The sequence below is a fragment of the Lichenostomus cassidix genome, chromosome 6 (genome assembly GCF_008360975.1).
Source record: "Lichenostomus cassidix isolate B80296 chromosome 6, HeHo_3.0, whole genome shotgun sequence".
Classification (NCBI taxonomy): Eukaryota; Metazoa; Chordata; class Aves; order Passeriformes; family Meliphagidae; genus Lichenostomus; species Lichenostomus cassidix.
Window position 1 is genome coordinate 6366366 of NC_139487.1, and position 27551 is coordinate 6393916.

The 27551-nt window shown below is 42.1% G+C and overlaps 1 protein-coding gene across 2 annotated transcripts; it reads right to left on the reverse strand.

Annotated features, from left to right (window-relative positions):
* Positions 1–1263: 1263 nt before the first annotated feature.
* Positions 1264–27138, reverse strand: SLC18A2 (solute carrier family 18 member A2). 2 transcript variants are annotated; one of them, XM_085064736.1, is made up of 15 exons: positions 26877–27137; positions 24800–25151; positions 18329–18387; positions 16297–16380; positions 13868–13960; positions 13369–13458; positions 13233–13276; positions 13097–13157; positions 9642–9737; positions 6685–6763; positions 6393–6444; positions 5905–5968; positions 4791–4910; positions 4134–4267; positions 1264–2397 (listed from the first exon to the last, which is right to left on the reverse strand). In XM_085064736.1, exons 1-15 carry the CDS (start codon positions 26995–26997, stop codon positions 2290–2292), a joined length of 1557 nt encoding a protein of 518 aa, XP_084920862.1. In that variant the 5' UTR covers positions 26998–27137; the 3' UTR covers positions 1264–2289. The 2 variants fall into 2 exon arrangements, with proteins under 2 accessions (XP_084920862.1, XP_084920863.1); XM_085064737.1 differs by lacking the exon at positions 9642–9737 and having other exon boundaries at positions 26877–27138.
* Between the last annotated feature and the right edge of the window lie 413 nt (positions 27139–27551).

A 27551-nucleotide genomic window follows, 5' to 3' on the forward strand; every position in this document is an offset into this window, starting at 1 on the left:
AAATAGGAAAGAATCCACATTTTTGCAGGACAGAAGGGGGATTTTTGTGTATTTTCTGAGTAACATTTCTTCCTGACTGTCAGCAAAAAGGGTTTGGTTACTTATTACTCCAGAAATCCAAAACACTTGCTCAGTATTTATTTGCAAGTGGGGGGAAAGGTGGCATAGAGATTCCAGACATGAGTGTCTGTGTGGATTTCAATTCTCTTCCTCTTCTGGTGGAGCAGGAGTGGAGCAAGAGCAAGGGAGTCACTGCACTGTGATGTTCTGCTCAGCAAATCATGGCAAGATGCTGCTCCCTAAGGCCCAGCAGGAATCTTGCTCCAGCTGCAGGAGAGGAATGTGAGCTATTAATCTCTCCTTGGGTCTTCTCCTTGTACTTGTGTTGCAGTTTAATGCAAACTCCTTAATTTTGAGATACTCAAAAGTACAAAACCACACCATGTCAAGAAAGCCTTTCTGTGCTTTTAAAAAGATCTATGTGAGTTGCTATGTTTGAATTATATACTTGTGAATTCAAGCAATACATTGGTTGACCAGCTGGCAAAAAAAATGAACGTCATGTAATAATTTAGAATTCTTGCATTCTATTTTAACTTCAGATTTGATTGGATTAACAATTTGATGTTGAACAAAAGACTTCAGTGAAGTGAAATAACTTCCCATGGGGCAAAGTTTCAAGTGTCCAAATCACAGTAAAATCTGAGCCTAATGTGAACAGTCATTGATCTGCACAATTGTTACTTACTTGGTGACAGGAAGTATTCAGCACCTGACAGCTTTGCCCACGTTGGTAAAACACACTGCATAAGGCAAATCATGAGGGGAGTTCTTTCTTTCTTTAATTCTTTTTTTTCACTTTATTACAATAGATCATGAACTTCTGTCAGATAACTTTATTTTGATGCGTTCTGAATGCATAATTATTGACAGAGCAATACTTGAAGTTTGATCCACTATATTTTTCATAATTTTTGACCAGTAGTATATACGCTTTACAAAACTATATGTAAACATAGTATCTATGCTGTAGTACATAGAACATCTGCAATTACATGAGAGAAGGCACATAAAGATTTTCATTTTACAAATGAAATGATACACAATGGTTGAGAAGGACATTGGGATTGCTTTTAAAACATTTTCTTTCCAAGTCTTTTTTTCTCAGTGCACACAGGGACTGCCAAATACAGTACTTCACCTGCATTGGACTGTGCCCCCAAATGTTAAGAGAGATTAGCAACAAACTGGCTGTTTCTTCCATTTCTTTTTAAAGCAAAGAATATTTAAATTCATTTAAAAAAATAAATATACATTGAATTTTTAGATGTGTGTGTAAATGCATGTAAAAGAGTTGTTTGAACTACTCAACATAGCAGCTCACCTTCAGTACATGCTAAAACTAAATGCTGTAATACTGCAGCTTTTCCTAACCAGTCACTTTAGGATGCTGCTAAAATAAAATTGAGATATGTTAAAAGGTCCAAAAGATAGAAATAGCCAAAGTATCCTCCTGCTTTTGCATTCCCTGCTAAGGGAAAGGAACAGTGCATATTCATACCTACTTGTTTACCTGGTGGTGTGTGTGTGGACTTCATATTGCACAACTGCTTGATTAAAACTTCATTTTATGCTAATAGTAGCAATACACTCATCTGTTTAACACAACCTGTTTTCCTCAACATTAGTGCTTCAGGGAGAACTTAGTAAACTGGCAGAGAAGTTGTGCCTCCTATTTATTTTTTATATATTCTATTATGACCTGGAGTTGATGAAAAAAGTGATAGTGCTGTCCACACTCTGAATTTCAGCTCCTCTCAATGTACTTACAAGTGTGCCACTTAAAAAGATGCAAATTGGATAGGTTTTCTTTGAGAGTTGCTTCTTTTAATTTCCAATTAAATAAGAATGGCTCAAGCTTTTGACAGTAACTTACGACTCCAAATAAAATATGAAATTCTGTCAAGGAGGTGACTGTAAAATTCAAATAGTTAAAATTCACGTTTATACAGATTTAAACTCCACATTTAATAAAAAATAGAGTGTAATATTCAATAAAATTAAATACACAAGGATTAACACTATACAAATGGTCTATAAAAGCTCTTCCCCCCCCCGTAAGGCGGTTTGCAGTCTGCTTTATAGTCACAGGTGATAAATAATATACCTTTGGTTTTTCTGACCATTTCACTATTAAATGTACAGTACAACTAAAACCTATTTCTGGATGAGATGTTTCACATGAACCACAGCATTTTGTACACCTAAATATGTTATATGGCTTTTCTGTTATTCATCACTTTCATATTCCTCTTCTTCACCTATGGGGTAGGACTGGATGTTGTTCTGGGTGTACATTTTTGTTTTCACAGGGCAGTTGTGATCCATGAGTATTGCCTGGAAGAAAACAGAGTGTGAGTATTTCTGCTTAGCATCCAGCTCAGTCTGGGACTGATCCACCATTCAGGGATTCACCTCTCCTCCCGTGAAGCAGAACACAAACTTATTTCAATTAGGGTAAATTGAGACCACAGGTCTGTGTGAGGTGGGATCTTGGTCCGAAAGATATTTCCAGCAAATTTCTATTCCCATCATTTCAGATCATGTATTATGGAAATATATCTACTAATTCCAGTCCCCTTTATTACTTTTGTCCCCCCTTTCCATGGAGGTCCAGAACAGCATAACTGAGTGTAATGGCAAGAGTGTTGTTGCTAATACTGTGCCTTGACACCCATGGCAATCCAAAGGTAATCATGGTGATGGCCAGATAAAATACTAAATTCTCTGGGCTGAATTTTCCCAAGGAGTTTTGGAGCTGTTGTGTAGTGTTCTTCATGATGGATGGGAATAATATTGAGGTTTAATTAATTATGCAAAGACCACAATGTTGGGACTCTCCTTTTGACTCTCTTCCAACCTGTAAGAATTGGTACATCAGTTTACTGCCATGAGGCATTTTGGGAACAGAAGTTACTTTCCACTGAAAGTTTTGTTAAAGGTGGCAGATGCTGGAAGGTGGAGCATGGGGAGAGATCCTGTCCCTTCAGGGATTGTGATGTGAAAAATGAAACTCTGTCAGGGACCAAGGAAACATAGTAAATTTTATATTGCCAGGGAACAGCAGCTGATTTTTTTTTTCTTTTCTTTTTGTTCCTCAGCCTTAGCCAATGTAAGAAAACCAAAACAAACTAAACCAGTGCAGTCAGCAAAGGTCATGACAAGGGATTAAGTGAGATCTCTGGGATTCTGCAGTCCAAACATGAGCAAAACAGAAGGTCTCTGGCCTTTACATACACCGTTATTTCAGCAAGATTCAATTTTCCCCCTCCTGTGCTCCTGCAGTACAAAGTGAGCAGCACAAGCAGCAGGTGCTGTCCTTCCCTTGCAGAGATTGCCACTGCAGAGTAACACCATGACCGTGCAAAATTAGTCCCTTTTCACCCAAATAAACAACCAGCAACTACATTTTGGGCCCAGGTCAGCCTTGTTCAGGAAGAGCAAGGATGGAGTGCTGGGTGAGCTAAACCTACAGATGTGACACTGTTCTTATACACCCTACAGCAGCTGGGGAGCACTGAGTGCTCTAGAGCACTAAGTCTTTGGCAAATTTATATTAAAAATATTTAAAAATAAAGAGAAGACCTGTGGTACAGATTGGACAAGAGAAGTCACTAGTTTTTTGGGGTAGGTGAACTGTATGAAGGAAGGAGAAGGAGGAAATAAAGATGATGCCAAATATGCTGTAGAGGACCAGGGGAAAAAAACCAGGTTGAGGCACACCAAGGAATAATTTGGTCAATTAGCCAATAGAGTTCTGGCTCTTCAAGGAAAACAGAATGCATTCTATACTGACTCCACCATACATGTGGTGTTGCACAAGAATGTCTGCTGGACGCTGTTTCATGATAATAAAATTTGTGACTTTGTACCATCTAACTAACATGGAGTTTGTCTTTATAAATCTTGGACATAAAAAGAAGGGGGAGTTTGTTCCAAAGTTAATGCCTGAGGGTGAAATATACTGTGCTGGTCTCATTTTGAGGAAGTTAGAGGCAAAGATGCAAATGTAAGTTACCATTTGTTTCACTGAAAAACCCCAAAACAAAAAAAAAAAAGCAAGTTTTTCTTACCATTTTCTCCTCTTTGGCAGGTGGACTTCGAAGGAAAAAGCACAGGGGAGCAAAGAGGATATCCACAATTCCTATAATGGTCATGAGCCATGGGAATCCAATGGCCTTGGCAATGGCACCACCAGCAGAGGGACCTTGCACAGATTAAAAAACCCTTTTCTGGAGATCACTCAGACACAGAATTTGCAGCAGTCACTTTAAACATCAGTAATTTTATATACAAACACCCCATCTTATAAATTGATTTGATGAATGTAAAGACATGTTTATAATTATATCATAAAACTCCTGGCTCTATTCCCCACATTCCTGGAGCAAATTAGAGATGTTCCTAAGGGCATCTGTGTCATGCTCTCAACTCCCCTCACAGACTTTTGGAACACAGCTGTGCTGTTAGTTTTAAATGTTCCAAGGCCTCTTTCCTAGGGGTATCCTATTTGTGTTCAGTGCCTTCAGACACCTCCAAGCCTCTTACAGCTAATGAAGTGAGCACAGCATTGCTGCAGGGGAGGGGAACACATGCCAAACAATTCCCTCTGCTCTGATTTCTTGCAGAATATCAGAACTCCTTCTCCTAAAACCTGCAAGTGCCACTGAGATTCACACCCAGCCTTGCAGCAGATTCCCTTTTTCTTAACTGTGATTTGCAGGACTTACCTATGGCAAAACCCATGCAAAAGGCAACGTCAGCTATTGCATACACACTGCCATAGACTGACACGTGGCGCAGATCCACCAGGTAACCCATGATGGGCATCATGGAGGAGTCCACCATTCCTGCTCAGGAGGGAGAAAACATAGCTCAGGAAAATGCTGCTTTTTTTCCCCTTTTTTTTAACATCTTGGTGTGCTAAGAGGGGATGCAAAAGCAGCTAAAAGGATGCTTATTCAGAACTAGGCGAAATATTTGTGTAAAAATAGTCTAAGCTTTGCTTTTTATGGTCTTTGCTGTGCCTGTGGTCATGTATGGACATGTATGCAGGTGTACATGTGACACCTGCCAGAGGGCAGGAGAGATGTGAGCTAAGGGTGAATCCATACTTCCCAGCAATTGTCTGTGCAAAGCTCCCACCTCACATTACTGTTAATGAGGGGAAAGTTTGGGGTATGAAATTACACTTACTTTGGGCCTAAAATAGAGCATTAGCCTCCAGTCAATCAGAATTATTTACAGGGGTTTTATCATGTCTTTTGATACACACACTCATTTCTGGCAAGCAACAGCACAGACAGCTCACAAAACTGCTGAGATACTCGGGATCTATAGTAATTTCTGTAATTTCTTTCCTCACTACACATCCCTCATGAGTGAAGCTGCCCCAGAACATTTGCTGCCCAGCCAAGCACTGAGCACCAAGGCAGGGTCCTCACTGCAGCCTGCATTGAGAGGATTTCTCTTCATGTACAAAAATTTTAAGCCTTTTTCCTCCTGTGGAAATCTCTATATAAATCCTTTTCCACAGCAGGGAAGACTGTGGGTTTGGGGCAGTGTGTGGCTTTTCTGAAAGCAATGTTTACATTCATGGACAGTTTGAAAGACCTGTTTAGGTCAATGGAGCAGTTCTGGGCAGGCTTGGGAGTCCAGCCTGGCTAAAGCAGCCTGGTTCAAACTCCCTAAGCATTCTCCTTTAATCCTTCTTCCTCTATTTGGGCACAGCTCAGGCTTCACTACCATCAGATCAGAATGGCAACAAAACTGATTTTCCATGTAATTTCATAAAAAATCATTTTTACATAACAGACTGTAAGAAGTCATTGCAAATTTTCTTACCTATGGCAAATCCAACTCCAAAAGTTGGTGCTATGAGCCCATAAATGTTTTTAGCAAAAGGTACCTACAAAGAAAATTTCAGCCAGTTAATTATGTCACACTGCACATGCTAATGAGGCTAGTTTCTTTTTCTGAGATAGACTCTCCAAGTAGTTATGGCTCACTTTGTACAGATCTGAGAGTCTGATCCTCGTTCTGAGATGTCATTTCAGACAACTGTGCCATTGAACCACTGACACACTTATTATTATCAGCAAGAACAAACTGCTGAGTGACAGCTCAGCAGAGCAGCATCCTCCTCTCAGAGCCATCATTTCTAAAAATAATTGGAGCACTGAAATTGGAAAGCACTCAAAACTCTGATCTGGAGCCTATTAACTAGATATTGTTTATTAATGTGTCATAAAAATCTCCTGGGAAAAGCACATATTTGAAGATGAGCACACAAACATTCATATGATTTAAAACGTGCATGATTGTCTACTTACACATAAAATACTTATTCCCACGATTAGCATCCCAAGCAAAGCACAAAGCCACCTATCAAAGAAGAAACATCACTCAGAGAAGGGTGATAATGAGATATTCAAGCTGATCCTGAATATTTCAAAGCCATGTCTGAAGTGCTGAGTTAAAACAGCAAAATGTGTTCAAAAAAGCAATTTTGTTACTATAGAACAAACTTTAATAATTTCCACTATCAACAGACTGCCCTGGGAAACACTGGAAATGGTACACGAAGAGACTGGAAGATGATTAGTGTTTTTAAATTAAGCATACCTTCCAATTTTGTGTGCAAGTATCCCAAAAAGATTCGTCCCAATGAGATAAGAGATGCTAGCTGGAAGAAAAGCAACGCCTGAAAAATATGAACGAGATGTTTTATCAGCAAGGATTTTAGTGAAGTGTCAGAAGAAACTAATAAATCCCAGACACTGCAATTTTGATCTGGACACATCTAACAGAGCCTTTGTGCACAGCCCAAAGAATCAAATATCCGGTTTGTTGCAGCTTTCCCATGAAATCTAAGGACATCATCTGGGAAATGCAGGAGCAACGTGATGCCTTTGAAAAGAGGTTTTCAGCATCAGCTACAAGAACTGGTCTGGGAGAGGGACAGAACAACAAAGAGCACAAGGTTTATATCCAGATACAATAAGGTGTGGGGTAGGTGAAGGAAAGCAACCCTTAAGGAGCATATGCTCAGCATGTGCAGCCAGCCCAGGATGTCAGGGGTGGGAGAGTCCCCCCTGGAGCAGGGGACAGCTGTGGCTCTGCCAGTGACAGTCCCCTCTGAGCCTGGCAATGCCATGAAGCTCCCTGTTGCAGGCAAGTTTGCAGTGCCATGATATGGCCCTGAAGTCTAGCAGTGACTGAAGTCAAGCATGTATCAATAATATAAGGGTGAAAAATCTTTTGAAAAATTGTATTGAAATTATTTAGCCAACATATTTTAATTTTTTTTTTAAATCATATTTAGTCTAAATAAAGTAAGCTAAAAAATCTGTAATGGCTTGCAGATGAGGACAAGAGAGTAAATTCTTTCTGACTCTCTCATTCCCCATGTCCACTTGGAAAAGCAGATTGTTGGCACCAGGAATGTTTTCCTACCCTTGAGGTTGCCACAGTAGTGGCTGCATCTGGAGCAGATGGCATTGTCTGGTGACTTCTCTGGTTTAAAAGCCAATTATTATAGTCTGTACTGGAGGATTCATCCTCTTTTTGCACAGAAGTCCCAGGGTAGGACCCAGACAGAGGAAAATAGAAATTCAGAAAGCTGCCATGACATTAGTGTACACAATCCAACCACTGCCTCCAAGTCTACATGCTCCTCATCTTTCATCAGGACAACATAGATTTTCTCATTTCCTGCCCATCCATCTTCCTTCCCATCTCTCTGATATTCATAAGAAAAAAATCAGGAGGTAATTTTTAGCACAGCAATATCCTGTGATTAAAATCCTTGCGGGTTACAGTGGTGGTGCTGGGGAAAGATTTTAATTTTCACCTGTGTAACCACAGCTACTTCAGCACTGCTTGGATCTATCTGGTTATACCAAATGGCCACACAGAGCAGACTTTGACAGCTGTAAAAGAGAAATTATACTGCAAAGGCTTGTTAAATAAGGTTTGCACAGGTTGGTCTGGAAGCTGTGGTGTGCTGAAGCAGAACCATAATTTTCTAAAAAAGCTTTATACACAGTAATATTCATCGGCCAAATCCAGGTTCTTTATACCTTCTTCAGATCATGCTTCAAACAGCTGGATTTCCAATTGCATAACATAATCATTTGCTTAAAACCATGCTGTTCAAGATGCAATTTAAGAAGCTTAAAAATTTTAATTAATGCTGCCAAATCACTCAAAGTGAAATGGAGTCAATTACTTATATCATCAAGGGCTAAAATAAGTCTTAATTTAAAATAATTTAAAATAGGTATTTTCCTTCTAGTAACCTCTGTTCAATGAAGAGATTCATAAATCTCATTTCTATTGCACCAATAATATGAAACTGGTGAGGGAGGTAGATAAGCAATATTTAGTTTTCCTTTTTGAGGTTCAAAATACCTAAGTTTGAATGCTCATCTTGCTGTATTACAGGCTAAAAGTTATTTCCAGGTTCAGCAGTACAGCAGAACAATAAGAACTGCACTTATGGCCATCCTAGATCTCAGTGGCATTAATTAGAACTAAGGTTTGTGCTTTCTGTAGGGTGTAGGGAACTCTACATTAACACAGAGCAGGGACATCAGCTGAACATCATTTTCATGGTGGATTTCTCTTTCAAATGCCATACACTGATATAAAAAAATACTCTCATAAAACAGCACAGAACACATAACTGAATTTTTCAAAGACATCGATGAAGGCTGGGCACCCCCCACTGAAAAGGTTCACATCAACCTCTCACATACATTTTTTCACTCACTCGAATTTAATCCACTTTCTGGTAGGTTTTTTTCCCCTCTTGTTCACCTCAAAGAGAAATTAACTGCCCCAGCTTGGCTCTGGTATCAGTGAATACATGGGGCAAGTTCCCTGTTTGCCTTGGTTTCCCCAGACTGTCCCTGTCACAGGTTACAAGAAGGTCCAAGCTGGGGCTCCCTCGTTGCTTTCTGTTGAAAGGGGTGATCAAACAACCACTAAAAGGATGTCAAATATATCAAATCCAAGGGAAAGTGCTCCTCATATCCTTGTGGCCACATTTGGAGCAAAAGTCCATCTTTCTCCCACTGGTTAGGAGGAGCAGCCTGGAAGGAGGCTGTGCTGCCAGGCACAGAGCACCTGCTGCAGATTTCTGTGCCTGCCTGCTCTGGGAAGCCCAAACTGGGAACTGGGGAGGGATTCCCAGCAGGGAAAAAGCCAAACAACTGGTTTTGCTCTGCAGGGCTCTGTACCTCAACAGGCACCTCACAGCTGCCCCAGCCAGCACTCTCAGCCAAAGCAGTGCTGTGTTTCCCAGAGGAGCTGGACCAACTCCTGTTCTGAGTCTGTCTGCAATTATTTTTCCTTGAAATGTGAGTGTAGCCCACTGCAGGAGCCTCCCTTGCAATCACTTCAGCCCACTGTCTGTCTTTCTTACAGACCAGTGCTTGTTATTGTGCCAGTTTGACACTTTAAAGCTTGTTAAAAAAACAACAAATTACCCCCCCTGAAGCATGCAGTCATTAAAAGGACCAGAACTGAGACATTCAGTAGACAAATTATAGAGATGCAAACAATATACTGTACTTTACCAAGCTGCCATTTTTTGGAGCACATCGTCTCCATCATCCAGATGGGTAAAGCTGGTTCAAGCATAGCAATAGCCATGTTTGCAAAACAGATTGATCCTTAGAGAAAGAAGGGGAGGGGGAAAAATAGTAGTAATTATTTCTTTTGACTACAAACAGAATATCATGCAAAGAATGGATGCTTTTACACAAAACAATGCACTTTTTACAGTCCTATTTGTCGTGTCAGATGTTGATTAACATTAAATAGAACACAATATAAAATCACTGAAGACTAACTTTTTATATGTTTCTATTATCCTAGAAATTCTGCAATAAAGGTTAAGCTATTTCATAATGTGAAAGTTTGCAGTGAGCTTGATGACATTTGGAAAGTTCATGAGGTCTGACTGTTGTACAAATGATTAGCTAAAACCACAATCACTTGGTCTCTACCTGTTCTCCTGGGGCAATTCCAGAGCCCTGTTGTGTAAGAGGCACAGGCTCTGACCCTATGCCTCTGTCATCTGAGAGATCATGCCTACATCACATGATGGAATGTGGAGGTCTTGACCCTAAAAATACCAAGATACAACCACAGGGATGTCTGTCCCTTACAAATGGGAATATTCTGTCGAGATCCTATAGTCAGCAGCCAGCAAGCCCATGTAGCAATGCCTGGGTTTGCCTTTGAGCTTGCCCAGCCCTATGAATTTCAAATGCTTACAAATCCCTTTTGAATTCCTGGACCTTTCATAACCCAGACACAAAGGATGACAAGTGGTGGAAGTGCTGATTCAGTCTTGCCTGCCAGCTCAGCTCTGCCCTACACCAGCCCTGCAGACCCAGTGGGTTTGTGTCATGTTCATCTCTCCTCAGTGCTGCACTTCAGCCTGAGCACAGGGATTATGAAACCCCATGGTATTTCTTTGGATTCAAGATGATTTTCACGCTTACTCAAAAGACCCTCAGGCAGTCAAAGCTTAATGCAGGGCAACAGGACATGTCCCCTCTGCTAATCCCTTACAAAATGGCTTTTGGAAGTCACTGCTGGAAGTGACAACCCCAAACTTGTGTTCCCATCTTTCTTCCTAATATTTACAATCTCTGAAATTTAGGGTAATATTCTAGAGTCTTCCAGTCATTTACTATACAAATTTTACTCTTTTTTTTCTTTCCTCTTGTTTTTTAAACTGGATTTTTCTGAGGTCAGAGAACGATTATTTCCCTCAGAACAAGTTCCTTATCATAAGGTTCAAAACCAAATGAGCACTGATGTCATTCTTTGCTCAAACCTGTCAGAATACATTAGACTGTGTATCTACAATTCCCAAAATGAACTCACTGGCTAGCTGGCTCACTCCCTTCCCAGGGCAAGGAGCAACAGTTCAGCACTGCTTTGCCCTGAAGACAAAAGCCAACCTTTCCACTCGGGTGCAAACTCCCAGAGTGTGTCTGTGAGGAGCCCCAGTTAAACACCTGGGGGTTGCCCTCTTCCAAACCAAAACCAGCCGTGCTCAAACAGCTCCCTTCATGCTGGAAAAACAGCCCAGGCTGCACAAAGTGCAGCCAGAGGAAGCAGGACCATCCTAACAGAGACAGCTTAGATAGCAAAGGTTTTATTCTACTCTTAACAAACCTCATGAAGGAATGAGGAACAGGTGTGTTTGCACATATTCGTGGCACCCACTTCTCCTTAGGGCAGGAAGCATCACCAGAGCTCCCCAAAGTGCTCAGGGATATGGTGAGAAAGGTATTTCAGATCTACAGGATGCACCCCAAGAGCCAAGGGAGATCCTGAGCTGGTGCTCTGCAAACTTGGGGCAAAGTCCAACAAAGAGCCTTCTGGCTCAGCAAAGCTTCCCCAAAAGCAGATAATTTATTTTTAAATTCAGTCTTCCATGGAGATGACCTCTCCTTAAAGTGTCATGTCTCAAGGGAATAAATCCTACATATTTTCTTCCTTGAATTAGATTAAATGTCCAATGCTGGCCAGAAGGTGTGAAATCACAGCCTTCCAGCTGAATCCCACCTCTGCAGCCAGGAACCCCTCAGCTTTTGGCAGAATGCCATGGAGATCACTGGCATTTTTCTGTGAAAGAGCAGCACCCAGTGAAAAGCTGTCACACCCTTTCCCAAGGACCTGTGTGCTCCTGATGATATCTGTCACAGCTCTGGTGTTTGAATCTGATCTTTTAAACTAACATGTCTGCCCATGCAACTTTGTCAGCCTGACTTTGCTGTGATCCCTGTCAGTCTGGCTGCAAGGATGACACTGATTTCACTCCCTGAGCTCCCACCAGCAGTGACAAAACATGTCAGGAACACTTTTCCTGCCTGGGCCAGTGAGTACTGATGGCACAGACTGTGAAGCAGCACCTCTGACACAAACCAGAGCATTTGGCATTCAGCTCTGACAAAGCCAGATTTGATCTGCAAGGGAAATAAAGCAGGAGGAGAGGCTGAGGTTAGAGAACATCAGCATCCTCTGTACTGGCAAAGCACTGGGCAGCCTCTGTCCTGGGGGAAGAAAGAGACCCCAAGTGCTCTCCTTAATCCTGATAACCCATGGGAGGGACTTGCTTGTATTTACATGTTTTAACTGCTGTAAGAGAAATTACTGAATCATCTAAATGACAAATTCGGTCTCTTATGACAAGTGCTGTCTTTGCTTCTCTTTTCCCTCAAATACTTTTAATCATATTTTAAGTGGTTGTTTACTGCTCCAAGAATTTCTCAAGCAAAAGGGTTTGCATAATTTAAGTCACAGCTCAAGCAAGTCACAGAGTTAAAGTTACAATAATTCCCTAAAATCAGCAAGAAACAGAGAACTTCAAGAAATGCCTGGAAGAATTGCTCTGTTGGACAAGCAAGTTAGGATGAAGAAACAAAACTGTGAAAATTGTCTTCTTCCAGAAATTTTATCAACATTAGAAAGGGCCAGGCTTAATTATAGGCTTCAGAATAAACATTCAACAACGTGCAATGCAAGAGGGCAAACTTCTCTCGAGACAGAAAAGCTCATTAGAAAAACAATACATGTAATATCAACCATCATTCACCCCAGACCTTTTCTGAAATACAATCCATGCTCCAGAGACCAAACTCACTCACTCCCTCTTCAAACAGAAACAAAGTTCAGAGTCATTCCCTCTGCCTGCCTGGGGTCTGCAGGCAATCTCTCTCTCTCTGAAAGCCTTGGCCCAACTCACTTGCCTCATGGGGAGTTTTTCTGGCCACTTCTCCTTGCCTCAGAAAGCACCTGCAAGCCATTAGAGGCCTCTCAGTGGGAAAGACACATTTATTTCAAACTTTCTGCCTACTGTGATTCTACTGTTATATTCATTCAGCATTACCAACACACCCTTTGATCTTTATGTAAAGTAAGCCAGCAAATGACACTGTTAAAGCAGCTCAGCCCAAGGCATGCCAGGAATGACACCAATGGTGTTTTAAAGAGGAAAAAAGGGGTCTGGTACCTGCTGCAATGATGATGTAGGGGTCCTTCAAAAGTGTCAGTAAAGGTGTTCCCTTCTGGCTCTGCAAAGCAGAAGCTTGGGGTTAGGAAAGGCAAAGTGACACCCATTGCCTAAGGTGTTTTACCTTGATACTTACTTCTGCCTGTGTTCTGGAGGGCTGCAGGATGAGTAACTGAACAGCTGTGGAAAGAAATCAGTGCTGTAACTCTCCTTCAGGAAGGGGGATGGATGGAACAGCAAAGGGATGACACTGCCTCAGGGGATCTACTGACCTCCATCGAACAGAGCCAGGGCTGCCAGCACCAGGAAAGGAGAGCTCTTCCCCACAAACTCGTACATGACACTCCCAAAAGGTGGGCCCACTGCCAGGAGAAGGAAAGGACACAGGTGTGAAGCCTCTGACTCTGAACAAACCCCTGTGAGCATCCAGGCATCCTGCTACTGGCACACAGCAACCAAAAATCCAGTTTAACAATCCCCACAGAGTTTATTGATCATGACAATAACCATATTCTTCATTCCCCAAAACTCTCTGCAGTGTAAAAAAATCCCAAGCATCTCAGAGATTATTGCTGGACAGGTATATCCACATAGGGAATGTGCTGCTGTGGGAAAAGCTGCACTTGACAGGGACCACGAATCCACTCTGGAGTCTGCACAATCCCACCACACCCTGTGAGACACTTCTGCTGCTTTCAGAGGTCCCAAGAACATGCTTTGGGATGGCTAGGGGTTGATCTCTTTTGCCAACAGAGCCTCCAACCCACTGACCTAATACTCCCATAGCCAGGCCTCCAAGTGCAATTCCCATTGCGTTGCCTCTCTCTTCATCATCTGTATAAACAGTGGCAAGCAAACCCATCCCTAGGGAGAAAAAAAAAAGAAGAAAAAGGAAAAAAGCACAGCACAAAATTAGGCATCTGTGTGCTACAGCTTATGGTCATCACTTGCCACACCTAGTAAACATTACACAGAAATGACCAAGTATTTGTGTGCATGTAGATATATATATATGTGTGTTTATAGAGTCCCTCCCCACAGAATTAACTTCTAAGCAAAAATAGTTTTGGCAAATTCCATGGTCTGCAAGACCATGCTCCACTGTGCAGTATCAGCTAATTTAATGTTGCCCTTATTTGTTAGATTCTTTATTCATCTCTTTGTCACAGAGCTTTTCGATGATGCTTTTCAGCAGAAGTAAAGCTTTTGATAAGTATTGACCATCATTTATTTATTTATCCTCTGAGTGCTCAACACAAAGGTCTGGTGACCACTCAGCTCCTATTGTGGTCAGCACTACCTGTGCTCTGGGCATGAGGTATTATGCAGAGCTGATTACTTTGTAAATGAGTTTTTCAAGTTCAGCATCCCAAATTAAAGGATTCTTTTGACCTTTATCTTCACATGCCTTATTTCTGCACTTGATTATGAACCTTCATTTCACAAAAGGGAACATGAAGCCTAATTTGCTTGTTTTTTTGTGGAGCACTCAGACACTGCATACGTAAATGCTGCAGAAGAGGCCTTACAGAAATTAAAAATTCTGTTTTCAAATCAAGATTTATGTAGGACTCAGTAAATAAGGTCCACAGCTACACAGAAAAGGAAAACAATACACTGCATGGTTGATCATTAAGTAAATGCCATCCATCATGAGCATCAAAAGAGCAGAGGTCCTGTGTGGATTACCATGTTTATTGAAAAGAGTGGATGACATCAGATTGTCTGCATGAACAGCTGGAGAGCTCTCAGAGATCTGCATTAGAATTCACAGTGAATGTGAGATTGGGGGAAACATTCTGGAAAAAAGGAAGGAGGGGGCAATGCAAAGAAGGTAACCCCAAGGTTTTGACTGCACACACAAATGCAGAGGAGCAAATGACAGCTTGGCAGCAATAATACCCCAAAATTTCCTCTGCCTGTGAGACACACGGAGTGACTCTCACTGCTGGTGGCCTCTGTAAGGAGTCAGAGCTTCTTCCCAGAGCTGGGTCTGGCTCTGTGCAGCACTGGGAGAAAGCTGGGGGTGCCTGGAGACCATGCAGGGAATGGCAAAGGGTGAGCAAGGGCTTGGAGAAATATCTGTGAGGGAGAACTGCAGGACTTCCAATTTCAAACCAGAGAGGACAAAACTGATGGGAGAGGTGATAACAGCCTTGCAATATGAAAGGGAGCCAGAAAGATAAAGAAAGGAAACTGTTCTCTGTGTTCTCTGCAGGATGGGAAGCAGAAATAGGCTCACAGGGCAGTAAGCAGCCCTTAGATGAGACATCAGGAGAAAAAAACTTCCTGACTGCAAAGGTACTTAAGCCCAGAGCTGGATGCTGAGGGCAGTTCTGGAGGATTCTGAGGTCATGCCTGCCAAATGTGCATGAGGAATGACAGGCATTAAGCTGATCCTGCCTTCAGGACAGGGGTGGACTAGATGGTCCCTTGGCCTTTTCTGCTCTTTTGTTTACCTTGGATGAGAATAAAATAAAGTCATGTGCTCGTCTAAGAGCCCACAGCTCAAGGTGCACCCTGGCACAGGGACTGAGTTAAACCTGGACAAAAATTTTGATTCTGTCATGTCTTCCCTTGGGAAAGCTTGGCTTTTAAGCTTAACTGATATCAGTTCTGCCACGGCAGAAAATGTTTCCAAGATTGAAATATTCAGCATGAACGAAACGAATTTTGTCCAGCCTCAACCTCAAGAATACTCAAATAATTTGGGCTGAAAACCCATGCTCCATTTCACCTGCTCATTTAAGAATTAGACACTTGTATGGGAAATGTGGTACAGGGAAAAAGAGCCCAAACTGGCAGCCAGCATGGTAAGCCCTTGAAAACATTTTGTAACAGAAATTTCCGTAACAGACAGAGCTGCTGTTCCAACTGTAATAAGTACCAACATAAGTTCCCAGTGACCTTTAAAATGGCTAAAAATGAATTTAAAATGTTGAAGACACAGGTGCAGAAATCCCAGGGAGAGTGCAGTTCATTTAGAGCTCTACCTTGCTGCAACCCAAATACCAAGGAAGCCTTAAAAGACATTTGCTTTTGAGCTACTTTATATGAAAGGGACAGAAAAAAAAAGCCAAACATTAAATTGATTCAGCTGAATATTTTTGTATTAATCATTGGATGTGCTGACAAAATTCAATGCGAAAAAATGACTGAAAGTGATCTGTATTAAATTACTTTATCATCTCTTCTCTTACCTGCCACTGAAGAACAGGAGGAACCCACTCCTTGAAGGGACCTGGCAATAAATAGAAGTGCATAGCTTCCAGAGAAGGCAAACACTACAGAGGAAAACAGAGGTAAATTTTTAAATTAGGTTAGCTCTAACTAGGTTAAAAAGTTACATTTCTTGAAACCATCACAAAAACTTCCTACAATTTAGTCAAGTGTTTACAGTGACTTGTACCACTTTCAATGCTAACTGCATTATTTTCTCTTATTGCATTTAGATGTGTCAGTGTTGAATTGCTCTCAGGTGTCTAAGCCTCCAGGTAACACAGAATGCAAGAGCCCAAGCAGTTTTAACTAATTACTTAGGATTTGATTACATCTGCTCTGGTTCAGCTGCACACAGGAGGAGTAATAAGACTTTTCTTTCCAGCCTCACCTCTCCACACTGCTTCATTTAAAGCTGCCCAGCCTGGAGCTCCAGGCACTCTGGGAAGGCAGGGTGTAAAACACCAATGTATCCTCCAATAAGTGAGTGGGAGGAGAGAGGTTTTCCCCTGGTGCTGCCAGCCCCACTCCAGCTGTGTGCAGCACATCTGGCTGAAGGTTCAGGGAAGTCAGATCCACCCATTCCAAACCTGCAGCAAGGTCCTGCTCCTCCCAATAGCAGAGAAGTTGCACCAGAGGAGGTGTCACTCTTTCTTTCCCTGAGAGATTTAACCACAGACTTCCCCCTCAGCCACATCAGGATGCTGAGTTCAGCCTGGCTGAATTCCACCCCCAGCAAAGGTTTTTTCAGTTCCCATCTGTTGGACACCTAGGGAATCTTGCTGGACATGTTATAGCTGCAGGAAGCTGTTATTCACCAACTAAACACAAAATCCATGTGCTCTCCTCCCACCTGCCCAGTGGGGCTGTGCCTCTTGGGCTTTTCACCAGATTTGACAACAATCCCCATGGATTTTCTTATGTGTGCCCTCTGTGGACACATAAAAATCAAGAAAAATGAAGAGAGGCTGTTAGCAGATCAGCAATTCTCTCCTGTGCCATGAATTAGGCTCACTGCTCTTATCTACATCCCAACCAAAATTTATCTAACATGTTCCTAAAATGCAGAGCTGTCTTGGCTCTAAGACCAGGTCATCTTCTCTAGCACTCCAGTCCCCTTGATGATACACAGAATGGTTGTGGTTGGAAGAGACCTTAAAGATCATCCATCTGTCTCCAATCCCCTGCCATGGACAGGAACACCTTCCACTATCCCAGATTGCTCCAAGCCTCATCCAGCCTGGCCTTGAGCACTTCCAGGGATGGGGCACCCATATCTCCTCTGGGAAACCTGGCATTATTCTGTCTTTTATGTGCAGTGGACATGGAAAACTGTTTGGCCCCTTCCTTTTCTGTCATAGGCCCTAATACATCCCACATCAGCCTTCTGAGGCAAAAACAGTTCTTTCACCAAACCTCACAGGCTTCTAATGACCCTTGACGTTCCCTGTACTCTTTCTGCCTGGGCCACAGCTGTAAATGTCAGACCAAAACCAAACATAAAACAGCAGCTGAAGCCTTATCAATGCCATTAGAGCAGGCAAATTATCTCAGCTGACTTGCAGGCTGTGCTGCTGTTTGCTCATCCCACAGTGATGTTTGGCAACGCTGGGATCCTGTTGACTCACACTCTCCTCATGGCCACTGCAGCCTCATGATCTTTCTGATAAATCCCCATGATATCTACTTGTTCAGGGCCTTGCAAGACAGCCCTCCTGTGGTGTTTGATGCTGCCTGAATTTTGTAAAATTCAGATTGCAAAAACCTGAGAGATTCAGCTAAGGAAGAGAGCTGCTGAGGTGGGATGGAGGGTTGTGATTCCTCAGATCACATTCACCAGAGAGTACTTGTTCAATCTCACCAGTACCACCATCAGCATGGAGCAGACTCCTTAAATCCTCCTTGGACATCAGTCCCCATACACCAACAAGAAGAATTCCCAATGATAATTATTATGGATCATCTATTTCAAAGTTGCGTCTGGGTCAGACCAAATAAGATGCAGACACTTACTGATTGTTGAAACAAACATGATGCAGAAGCCAGCAAACAGCGGGATCTGGTAGCCTATTCTGGAAAACAAAATGAACATTCACATTTCTGAGGTTGTCCCACTGAGGTTTTGAGTTAGACTTACTCATGTGAGTTCACACACAGCACAAACCCAAGCTGTAGCTTCTTGGTAGGCTTTGAACTGTTTATTGTGGACCACATGATAATATTTGTCCATGCTACAAATGTCTTTTCATCTCACACGGCAGACTTTGTATCTGAAATCCCTGGAAGAAATCCTTCTCATTAGAAACTGATTGCCCTGTTCTCATTCTGCCTTAATTGTTCCCAACAAAACCCCTCTGGGCCTCTGAGAGGTTGCCAGAGACATGCCAAGGGAAGATTTGCCTGAGTGTGCTGAACTTTGGAATATCCCAGTTGTATTTCAATGCTCATCTCTTTTCATCTTCGTGAGACAATGATTATAATGAGACATGGTCAAGCCAATGGCTTTTTTAATGGAAAAAATTGCCATCAGCTTTTCTGGGAGTTTTGCCTCAGCCAGGAGCACTGGAAGAGTCCCAAAGAGCCTGAGAAAAATATTTTTGCCTTCCACGGGTTTAGGAGTAAAAATGGAGCTGATCAAAGCTTTCTTCATCAGCCCATTTCTTCATTAGGACTCTGAACAGCCTGTAGAAGTTCCTGCTTGCTCCAAGTATTTTCAAGTTTCCAGGAAATAAAGAATTTCCTGGCTGGAAAGCAAGTATATTTTTTGAGCAGCTAAAACTGAAAATTCAACAACAACAAAAAAAATCACAATATATTGTTTTTCACACCATTAAAAACCTACTCTAGAGTCAAAACCTAGGTAGCCCTGAAGACAGATTGCATATCCTGTTCACCACACTTTGTTCACAGCTTCATTTTTTTGTAGGCTTGTACATCTTAAAAGTATTTTCCAGGATATTATTTAATGGTCAAATTCTTCAACAATGGACAATGCTTTTCAGGGGAGTACTTTCAAAGGATTTCAGCTTCCAATGATTTGACAGTGTTGTGATTTAAATGGGCATTATTGGCTAAAGCAGGTTAGTCAAATAATGGAAGGGTCTGAAATGGCCCTTTTAACTTTTAATAATAGTAGTCATGACATGGGCAAACAAAAATAATTATTCTGAGCTTTGCTTTTTTCTTTATATTTTTATACAACCAAGGACCTTTGATAATGGAAAACCTTCTGAAGTGCAAGGTTCAATGTTCAGTGTTTGTCTTGCTCTTGTGAGTGAAATAAATTGAGAACCCACATTTCTATATGCCAAGGAAAATTCTAAAGAAGAAAAATTTTGCCTTAAATATCATCACCACATTAAAATATGACAAAAATGCAGCGTACAGATTCTTCTAGTTGATATTTAGAAGTGGATGTTGTAAATATCCAGCAAAGACTGGTTATTCATGTGCTACTTACCTGGACTGGTGTCTCCAAAGCAAATTAAATCCCTATCAAAAACTTCCTCTGTGGCCTTAGGATAATAACTTCAATCTCCCAGCATCTTCATTTGTGATATATAAGAGAGGAATATTTTTTGCCTGCTTTATTTAAAGTGAGTGATTTTTCTTAACCAGCCTCTTCTCTTGCTGTGTGTATGACAGGCATTACACAATGCCATGCTGATCTCCACTGATGCTTCTAGGTACATGAGGAAATAAAAAATTACCTCTTACCAATTTCTCACTGCCCCAGAGCTGAAGAGAGCCCTTCCCTTCCCAGTGGGACTAGGTGGTGCCCAGGCCATGGAGAGTTTGATCATAATTGCTTTGATTTTGAGTTTTTCTATTTCAGAAAGCACTGATAGGAGTAGAGACAAAAAAATAAACACTGCAGGTATGGATACTGCTGGTGCTGGGCATTATCAGCCTTTTCTGGGGTATGAAAGCAGAAGGTGAATGTCCTTATGCCTTCTCCCACTGCAAATCAAAGTAGGGTTGTGTCTGCCAAGGCCATCCCAGGGGTATCCAGGATGGACACTGTGGGGGAGAATTCTGCTTTCAGTACAGAAGCCAAGCAATTCATAGATTTGACACAATGCCTGTGAGACAGCAGTTTGCTTCTGCTACAAGTACATTGAAATAGTATTCAGTTATTTGCATGAAGAGAAATGCCATCAAATTGGCTCCCCCATTCACATTTCCATTATTACATCAGAGACATGAGCTTAGAGATCTTCCATAAACATTCATGAGTTAAAAACAGAGAAGTGCTATCATACTAAATAAAGGAGATTTCAACTCTTCCAATAGCCTTTCTACACTCAGGAACTTTTTGGTGGTTGAAGGCAAGAAAAACAGAAGCATTTTGCAAGTCACTTCTAACGCTCAGTGAGAAACTGTTCAAGCATTGTTCTTCATTTCTGCAGTCACAAATATTGCTCTTCCTTTTCCTTGGACAAACAGGGTCACAGCAAGGTGGGAAGTAATACATAGCAGAGGGTGGGAGTTAAATTTAAATCCTTATAATATTCTGGATAGATAATACTGCCCAGAGCATCCCCCACAATGTGGAGATGCACAGTCCTGGAGTGCTGCTCCTGAATGGAACTGCTGAACCTTCAGAAGCCATGTCTGGGCAATCTCAGGGGACAGTCTTGCCCACATCCAGCTGACATTTACTTAGACATGCAGATTGTCCTTTCTTGCACAATCTTAACAAGCTCTGCCTCTTAGCAAACCCTGCCTCTTCCTGAAATAGCAGCAATAATCAGCTGGCAGTGGTGCCACCCCAAATGTCCACTCTGCAGCTGCATTCCCTGGTCTGTTCTGCACATCTCAGAGAGCACAGCCTGGGAGGTTTGCTGGACAAGTGCACTGCAGAGCATAAATAATCACAGAAAGGAGAATCACTGCCTGGAACAGCCAATTCAGGGATTCTGTCCCTTGGTCCTGGCCACTCATGTTCTTGCAGAGTGAAAACAGTGAATGAGCAGTTTTTCCTCCTCATGGCACCCTCCATCACAGTTACCTCTGTATTTTGTTCCTCTGCATGTATCCAACACCAAAGAATATTACAGCCTGTCTACTCCTTTTTTTTCTAGTTACTATGGGCAAGCACGTAATTTTTTTGGGTGCTCCTTTCAAAACCCTCCAAGTGATTCTGAAGCAAAGTCCAGCATGTCTCACTGAGGCTACCTGCAGCTAGAAGTGCTTATTACAAGTATTTCTGACCTCAGAAAAAGTCTGAGTCACTAGCTGAAGGAGGGAAGGGAAAGGGTGCCACTCCATGTCAGTCACAATGGCCTCAGATTGTAAAAGTCTCAAGAAATGATTTATACCCATTAACAAGATTACCCCAGAAAAAGACAACAGATTGGTGGTTCTGTGTGGCAGTAAAATAAAGATTACACTGCCCAGGTGAGCAGCTGTGGATTATTAAAGCCTAATTATCAATTACAGTGCTGCAAAGCCTCTGATTCCAGCCTTGCTGTTCCACAGCTCCATGGGTACCCCTGTGAGCACCCCTGCTAGCTCTGTCCTGGCTGCCAGTCCAGCTCTCTTCCCCACTGGCAGGGCAAACTGGGGAGGATTTATGGCCAGAAGAAAATGTTCCTTGAGGTTTTGAACCAGTGAACCCCTGGAAGTGTGTGAAGGCACAGAAGAACACCTATGGTCAGCAGGGACAGGGCGTGTGGTCACTGCACTGCCCTGCTGGAGCACAGGGGAGGCAGAGGGACAGAGTGACCTGCAGAACAGGTCACTTCCATCTCCTGCCAAAACCTCAAAGGAAAGCTTACGCAGGAACTGAACTGTAAATAAGTAGTTACAAGTGTTATTTATTTCTCTGCTTCATCCTTTGTGTGTGTCTTGGGCACAAACACATTGTGGTCCTCGCTGCTCTCTCTCTCTATTGTGCAAAGAAGTTCAAAGCTGCAGCCAGGATGGTGTAAAAATTATGAAGATAATGAAGATATCTATTATTTTTTAATGATTTTTGAGGCCAATATGAATAAGCACAAGGTTAAAACAATGTATTTTTTCAGACTGATATAAAAAAAAAAGACGGGAACACACATGGCAGAGACATTCCTTGTTGACATCCTATGGCAAAGCCATGTTTGTTCTGCTAGGACTTTGTGAGGGCAGAGGGAACTTGTATTGTTTCAGAATTGCAAACCAGTCCTCTGAGCCAGGTGTGTCTGGCATTCCATGGAAAGAGCTGGGCTTTAAATAAGGAATCTTTTTTGCAGAACATACTCCTTGAACGAAACCTATTTTGAAACCTGTTGTTGAAAATCTATACCATCAGTAATTATAAATGAATGGAAAAAAGGCACCCGAAGCTTCCAGAAAACATAAAAAATAGTAATTATTTCCACAGACTCATATGAGTAGAGCATCCAGTTGCTGGCTGTACAAACTCAAGCACTCAAAGCCAGTGCCTGGAAAAAAACAGCACTTGATTAAAATCCTAAACCACTCTTGGACAGCTATATTTGATTGAAAAATAGAAATCACTGTACACACTGGGCTACTTATTTGAAAAAGAAACTTACTGGGCATCTTAACAAACTGTGCACAGTGATCTTGAATCAGGCAGCCATTTCTCCTTTAGATTTGATATTTTGCTGAAATTTTGTAGGAGTAATAATGGCAGAAAGCTTAACAGTAACCAAACAGCTTCTCAGTGGTAAGGAAGAGTTTTTCTAATGATAACACAGATATTTTCTGTTTGATTTATGACAATCACAAATTTTACCTGATTGTATACATTGCTACTAGAATTTGTCAGCTTAAAAGGAGAGAATATCCAACAACTTCTACAGTTAACTGATAAATGTGCTAACTGATATTTCCCACTAAACATTTCTCAGAAGAAAGGCAGATAGCAGTACCAAGATACAAATAATGCATGAAAGAAAACCAGTGAACCCTAAATCTAATTTAGGGCCACTTTGCCATTAAGGCACTCACTTCTGCTGTGCCAGGGAAGAGTTTGTCATGTGGGACAAATGGATGATATGCTCCTTGTTTTTCCTTCTCACCCTCATTGGGCATCTCAGCAAACTGAGAAAGCCAAGTAGGAAAAATCCTTTTTGCTCCTATTGCAGCAATATTTGTGGAAAAGTAATTTTGTGGTGACATACTTATATCTGCTTAGGTGATATGTATTGGAGATAAGGGGAAATGAGAGAGAAATGAGACTGTCTCTCTCACCTAAAGCTTTTGTGTTCAGATCAGTTCCACAGATCAAACACAGGTTTTGAATACATAACACTGTGAGCCCAAATGCTGTTTAGCCCTCAGCTGCCTATTCTTTTATGAGATTGAAATAAAACCCTCAGACTACATATACATATAGAGAGAGAGAGGCTGTAAAACCTAAGCAAGGTAGTTTTGGCTTCAAATCTGAAATATCTAGCTTTAGAGTGTGTTGGTTATTTTAAATGTTGTCATATATGATGGCCATTGACTGCTAAAACAAAAGAGTTTTACAAAGACAAATTGCATATTATTTTCTGAAAGGAATGATTCTTCTCTATTAAAACTGCTTAAACAAGAAATATGCAGATCAATGACCCAACTAAATAGAATTTGGAGTTTTTTTCCTGCACAGATCCCACAGTCTGTTTGGAAGGACTGAAGATGCATGTGTGGGGAACAAAATGCTAACAATGAAATCTAATTAATTATTAACATCAAAAATTTTAATGATGTTATATATACTTTTTTAATCTTGATGCAAACATCACCAGTTCTTGGGTTTGGAGAGGAGATTAGGTCATTTAAGTGTTAATACAATTGGTCCTGGCTCCAATATTCATTGAAGTCCCATTTAAACATATTTTGCTCAGGACATCATATATTTGCAAGAATTTAGAGGGAACAATTAAAAGGCTGGGCTGAGTCATGTACTGCTGGACATGTGGGACCCACTGAGCTTGGTGATGAACACAGCATCAGCAAAGTTGGACACTTGTTCACTTTTCACCAAAATCCATGCAGGTTTCCCACTGATTCTCACCTCAGACAACTCGAAATCATCACACACCAAATCACACCAAGAGCTGCTCATCTCAGTGAGAGCAAGGGAGGGACCTGAACCCTGCAATTTCAGTACCATCTTTGCCTAATGTGGGTGTCACAGGAATACTGACAATTCACAATCTTTGTAAATACATTACAGTGGGTTTTGGCCTCCTATAACTACATAGGAGGCATTTCAACACCACCTCAGCAAAAGTTTCTATCAAAACCCAAGATCTCAGGAGCTGGAGGAAAAGTCTATGATACTGATGGCTGATGTGCAGCTATTTTGGAAAGGATGTGAATGTTTAAAAGTGCTCACCAAGTGTAGTTCACGAAAACATTCCTCCAGATAAAGCAAGAAGGCAGTAAGCCAGGGCCAAAAGAGAACGAAGAATAATTCATTTGAGGCACCAACCTGGGCTAAAGCATGAGTATGAAATGCTCAGTGGTGGGGCAGCAGCAATGCCATACCTGTTTGTCAGTGGCCCTATGAAGGGGTTTGTCATCAGCTGCACAGTGGCTTTGGAAGCAAACAAGAGCCCAACTCTGACATTCTCATTCAGCAGCTCCTTGTCATCCTTGGGGCAGTCAGAGGGGGATGCAGTCACACTGACAGTCATTTGTTCAGTCTGGGTCTGATGCAGCTCCCCAGGTTGTGTCCTGTCAGATTCGTTCCCAGTGACCATCGTGGAATTGTCGTAGTAGGAAAAGATGCTCTGAAAATTGTCCATTGTTGCTGAGGGGAGGTTAGGCTTAGTAGTCTGGATTTCTGTGGCATTTTTCTCGTGTTCGATGCTGTAAAGGTAACTGGGAATTATTGGCACTGGAAAAACAAATAGAATATATTGGCATCTTACCATCAGGTTACTTGTGAATGGAATGACCAAGTTTTCTTGCTTGCTTTTCCTACAGAGCACATTCAGATACATGGAACTAAAAGAGAAGTTTGCTCACAGGAAAAACACACCCATAACTCAGAAGTGCAGTTGTAAAAAAAAAGTTCATTTACATTATTCTTTTTCATAAGATTTCCATAAGATTTTCTATACAGACATCATTAAGCAAAATATTAGAAATGTCAAAATCCATGTCTGAAGTCTCTTTGTGGCTCATGGCTGCACAAATGCTTTTTTTAGACTGTGAAAGCATGAACAATGAGAACAGCATTGGAATGATTATTAAACCAAAATATAAAAAATGCAATAGAACACATTTCTAAAATAAACCACAAAAATATTGATAAGTAGCAGCCATAAGAAGGAAAAAAGGTAAAAGTCCTATATCAAGGAATCAGAACTAATGTGCTGATATATGTATATCTCAATCTTTTTAAAATTTACATTGGAAAGATCACCCAGAAGAAACCATTTTTACATACTTCAGTATCTTAGCTGCAATTTAATAGCATTAATATGGATCTCAGATATTAGGGCTTCCAAATTTGTGGAAACAGATGTCAGGTTCATTCATTTTAACACAAGTGACAGAATCACCCCTCCACAACTTGCATTTCATGCTGAAAAAGCCCTCCCTCCCAAGATGGCAAACTATAAAAATTTCTAGAGCTTCTAGCATACACATTACTAAACAAGTAATTACGTATTAATAATTCTATAAGAAAGTGTAATAATGTAAAAAAAAAAAAATTCCAAAATCAACTTGCTAAAAATAGATTTGTTTTTAGCTAAGGTCTACCTTGTGGCATCAACTTTTAAGCTGAAGCTCCCTCAAAAAATTGAGGAGTCTGACTGAGAAGCTTCACCTGAGAGCTGGCTCTGCACAGACCGAGATGCTTCCAGGAGAACCATGTGCATCCAAGAGTGTTTGAGTGCACACCCATGAGCCACTGGCTTCTCTGGAACATTTTCTTGAAATTCATATAAACATTTGAATGTGAGGAGTTTTCAATCTACCAGTGAAAAATATTCGGTTGTTTTATTTCAGTAGATTCCTGGATCTTAACACTCCTCCACTGAAGTCATAAAAAGTTGGATGTTAGACTTTGATCTGAATTTGGATTATTTTATTAAACTAACTCGTGGAAGTGCTTTTCTGAAAAGTGAGTTAGATAGTTTTCTTATTAACCTATCATTTAGAGACCAATGTGGGGGAAAGAGGGCCTATCACAAGGAAACAGGCATCTCCAATGTTATCTAGCCTGTTGTTTCAGTTGCATGACCACAGGAGAAAAAACGATGATGAGCTAAAAATATTGTTATCTGTCGTTCTGTGAAGTATTAGTGGCGTTTAGTAGGAAAAAGAAAAAAAAAATAAAAGGAGAGAAAAAAGAGTTATTAAGGCATTTTTATACTATTCCTTATCCCGCAACTAACACGGAAATAAAGCGAGACTTTGATGTCCACGGCGGAGCGTTTGCAATGCCTGGAACACAATTCAGGACTAGATAAATAAATAAATCAATCAGCGCTTGAACACGTTGGGTTTGAGAGCATTAATCAAGCATTCAGAGAGTGCATCTGCCGCCGGAGATCACTCCTGGCACACACGGAGAGAGGGAAATCAGCCCAAACCAACCCAGGGCACCTACCGACCACGGTGAGCAGCATGTTGTCCAGCAGCAGCGCGATGAACACGATGAGCAGGATGAGCTTGCGGGACTGGCGGCTCTCCCGCAGCCAGCGGAGCAGCCCCAGCTCGCCCCAAGCCATGCTGCGGACACACGGAGGCCGCCGGGGCCGCGGGGACAGGCGGGGACAGGCGGGGACAGGCGGGGACACGGGGGCAGCTCCGCTCCTGCAGCCCCGCTCCGCGCTGCGCTCCCCGGCCGGAGCTGCTGCCACAGCGGGGAGGAGGAGGAGGAACGGCAGGAGGAGGAGGAGGAGGAGGAGGAGGAGAGGGGGCGGCACCTCTGGTCCCTGTGTGAGCCCGGGGAGAGCTGGCAGCGGCGCGGGGATCAGGGGGATTCCTCTCCTCTGCCCTCTCCTGCCCTCCTCTCTCTGTCCCCCCGCCCGAGGTGGGGATGCTGCGGGACAGCCGGGGCGGGTCGGGCTGCAGGGCTGCTCCAGAGCCTCTGCGTGCCCAGCGGGGTGTGCCAGAGCCTCTGCGTGCCCACCGAGATGTGCCAGAGCCTCCGTGTGCCCAGCGGGATGTGCCAGAGCCTCTGTGTGCCCAGCGAACCTCTGTGTGCCCAGCGGGATGTACCCAACCAGGGGCAGGGCAGGGAGAAGTCACTGCTCGTTCGCCGGAGCACATCAGTGTGGCC

Coding starts and splice junctions, on each gene's coding strand:
- SLC18A2 (XM_085064736.1), bottom strand. CDS start 26,997: ATGGCTTGGGGCGAGCTGGGGCTGCTCCGCTGGCTGCGGGAGAGCCGC. Junction 13,459..13,867: donor CCTGGCTATGGGAGTATTAG/GTCAGTGGGTTG, acceptor TTCTCCTGGCAG/TGGGCCCACCTTTTGGGAGT. Junction 2,398..4,133: donor CTGCCAAAGAGGAGAAAATG/GTAAGAAAAACT, acceptor GTTTTCTTCCAG/GCAATACTCATGGATCACAA.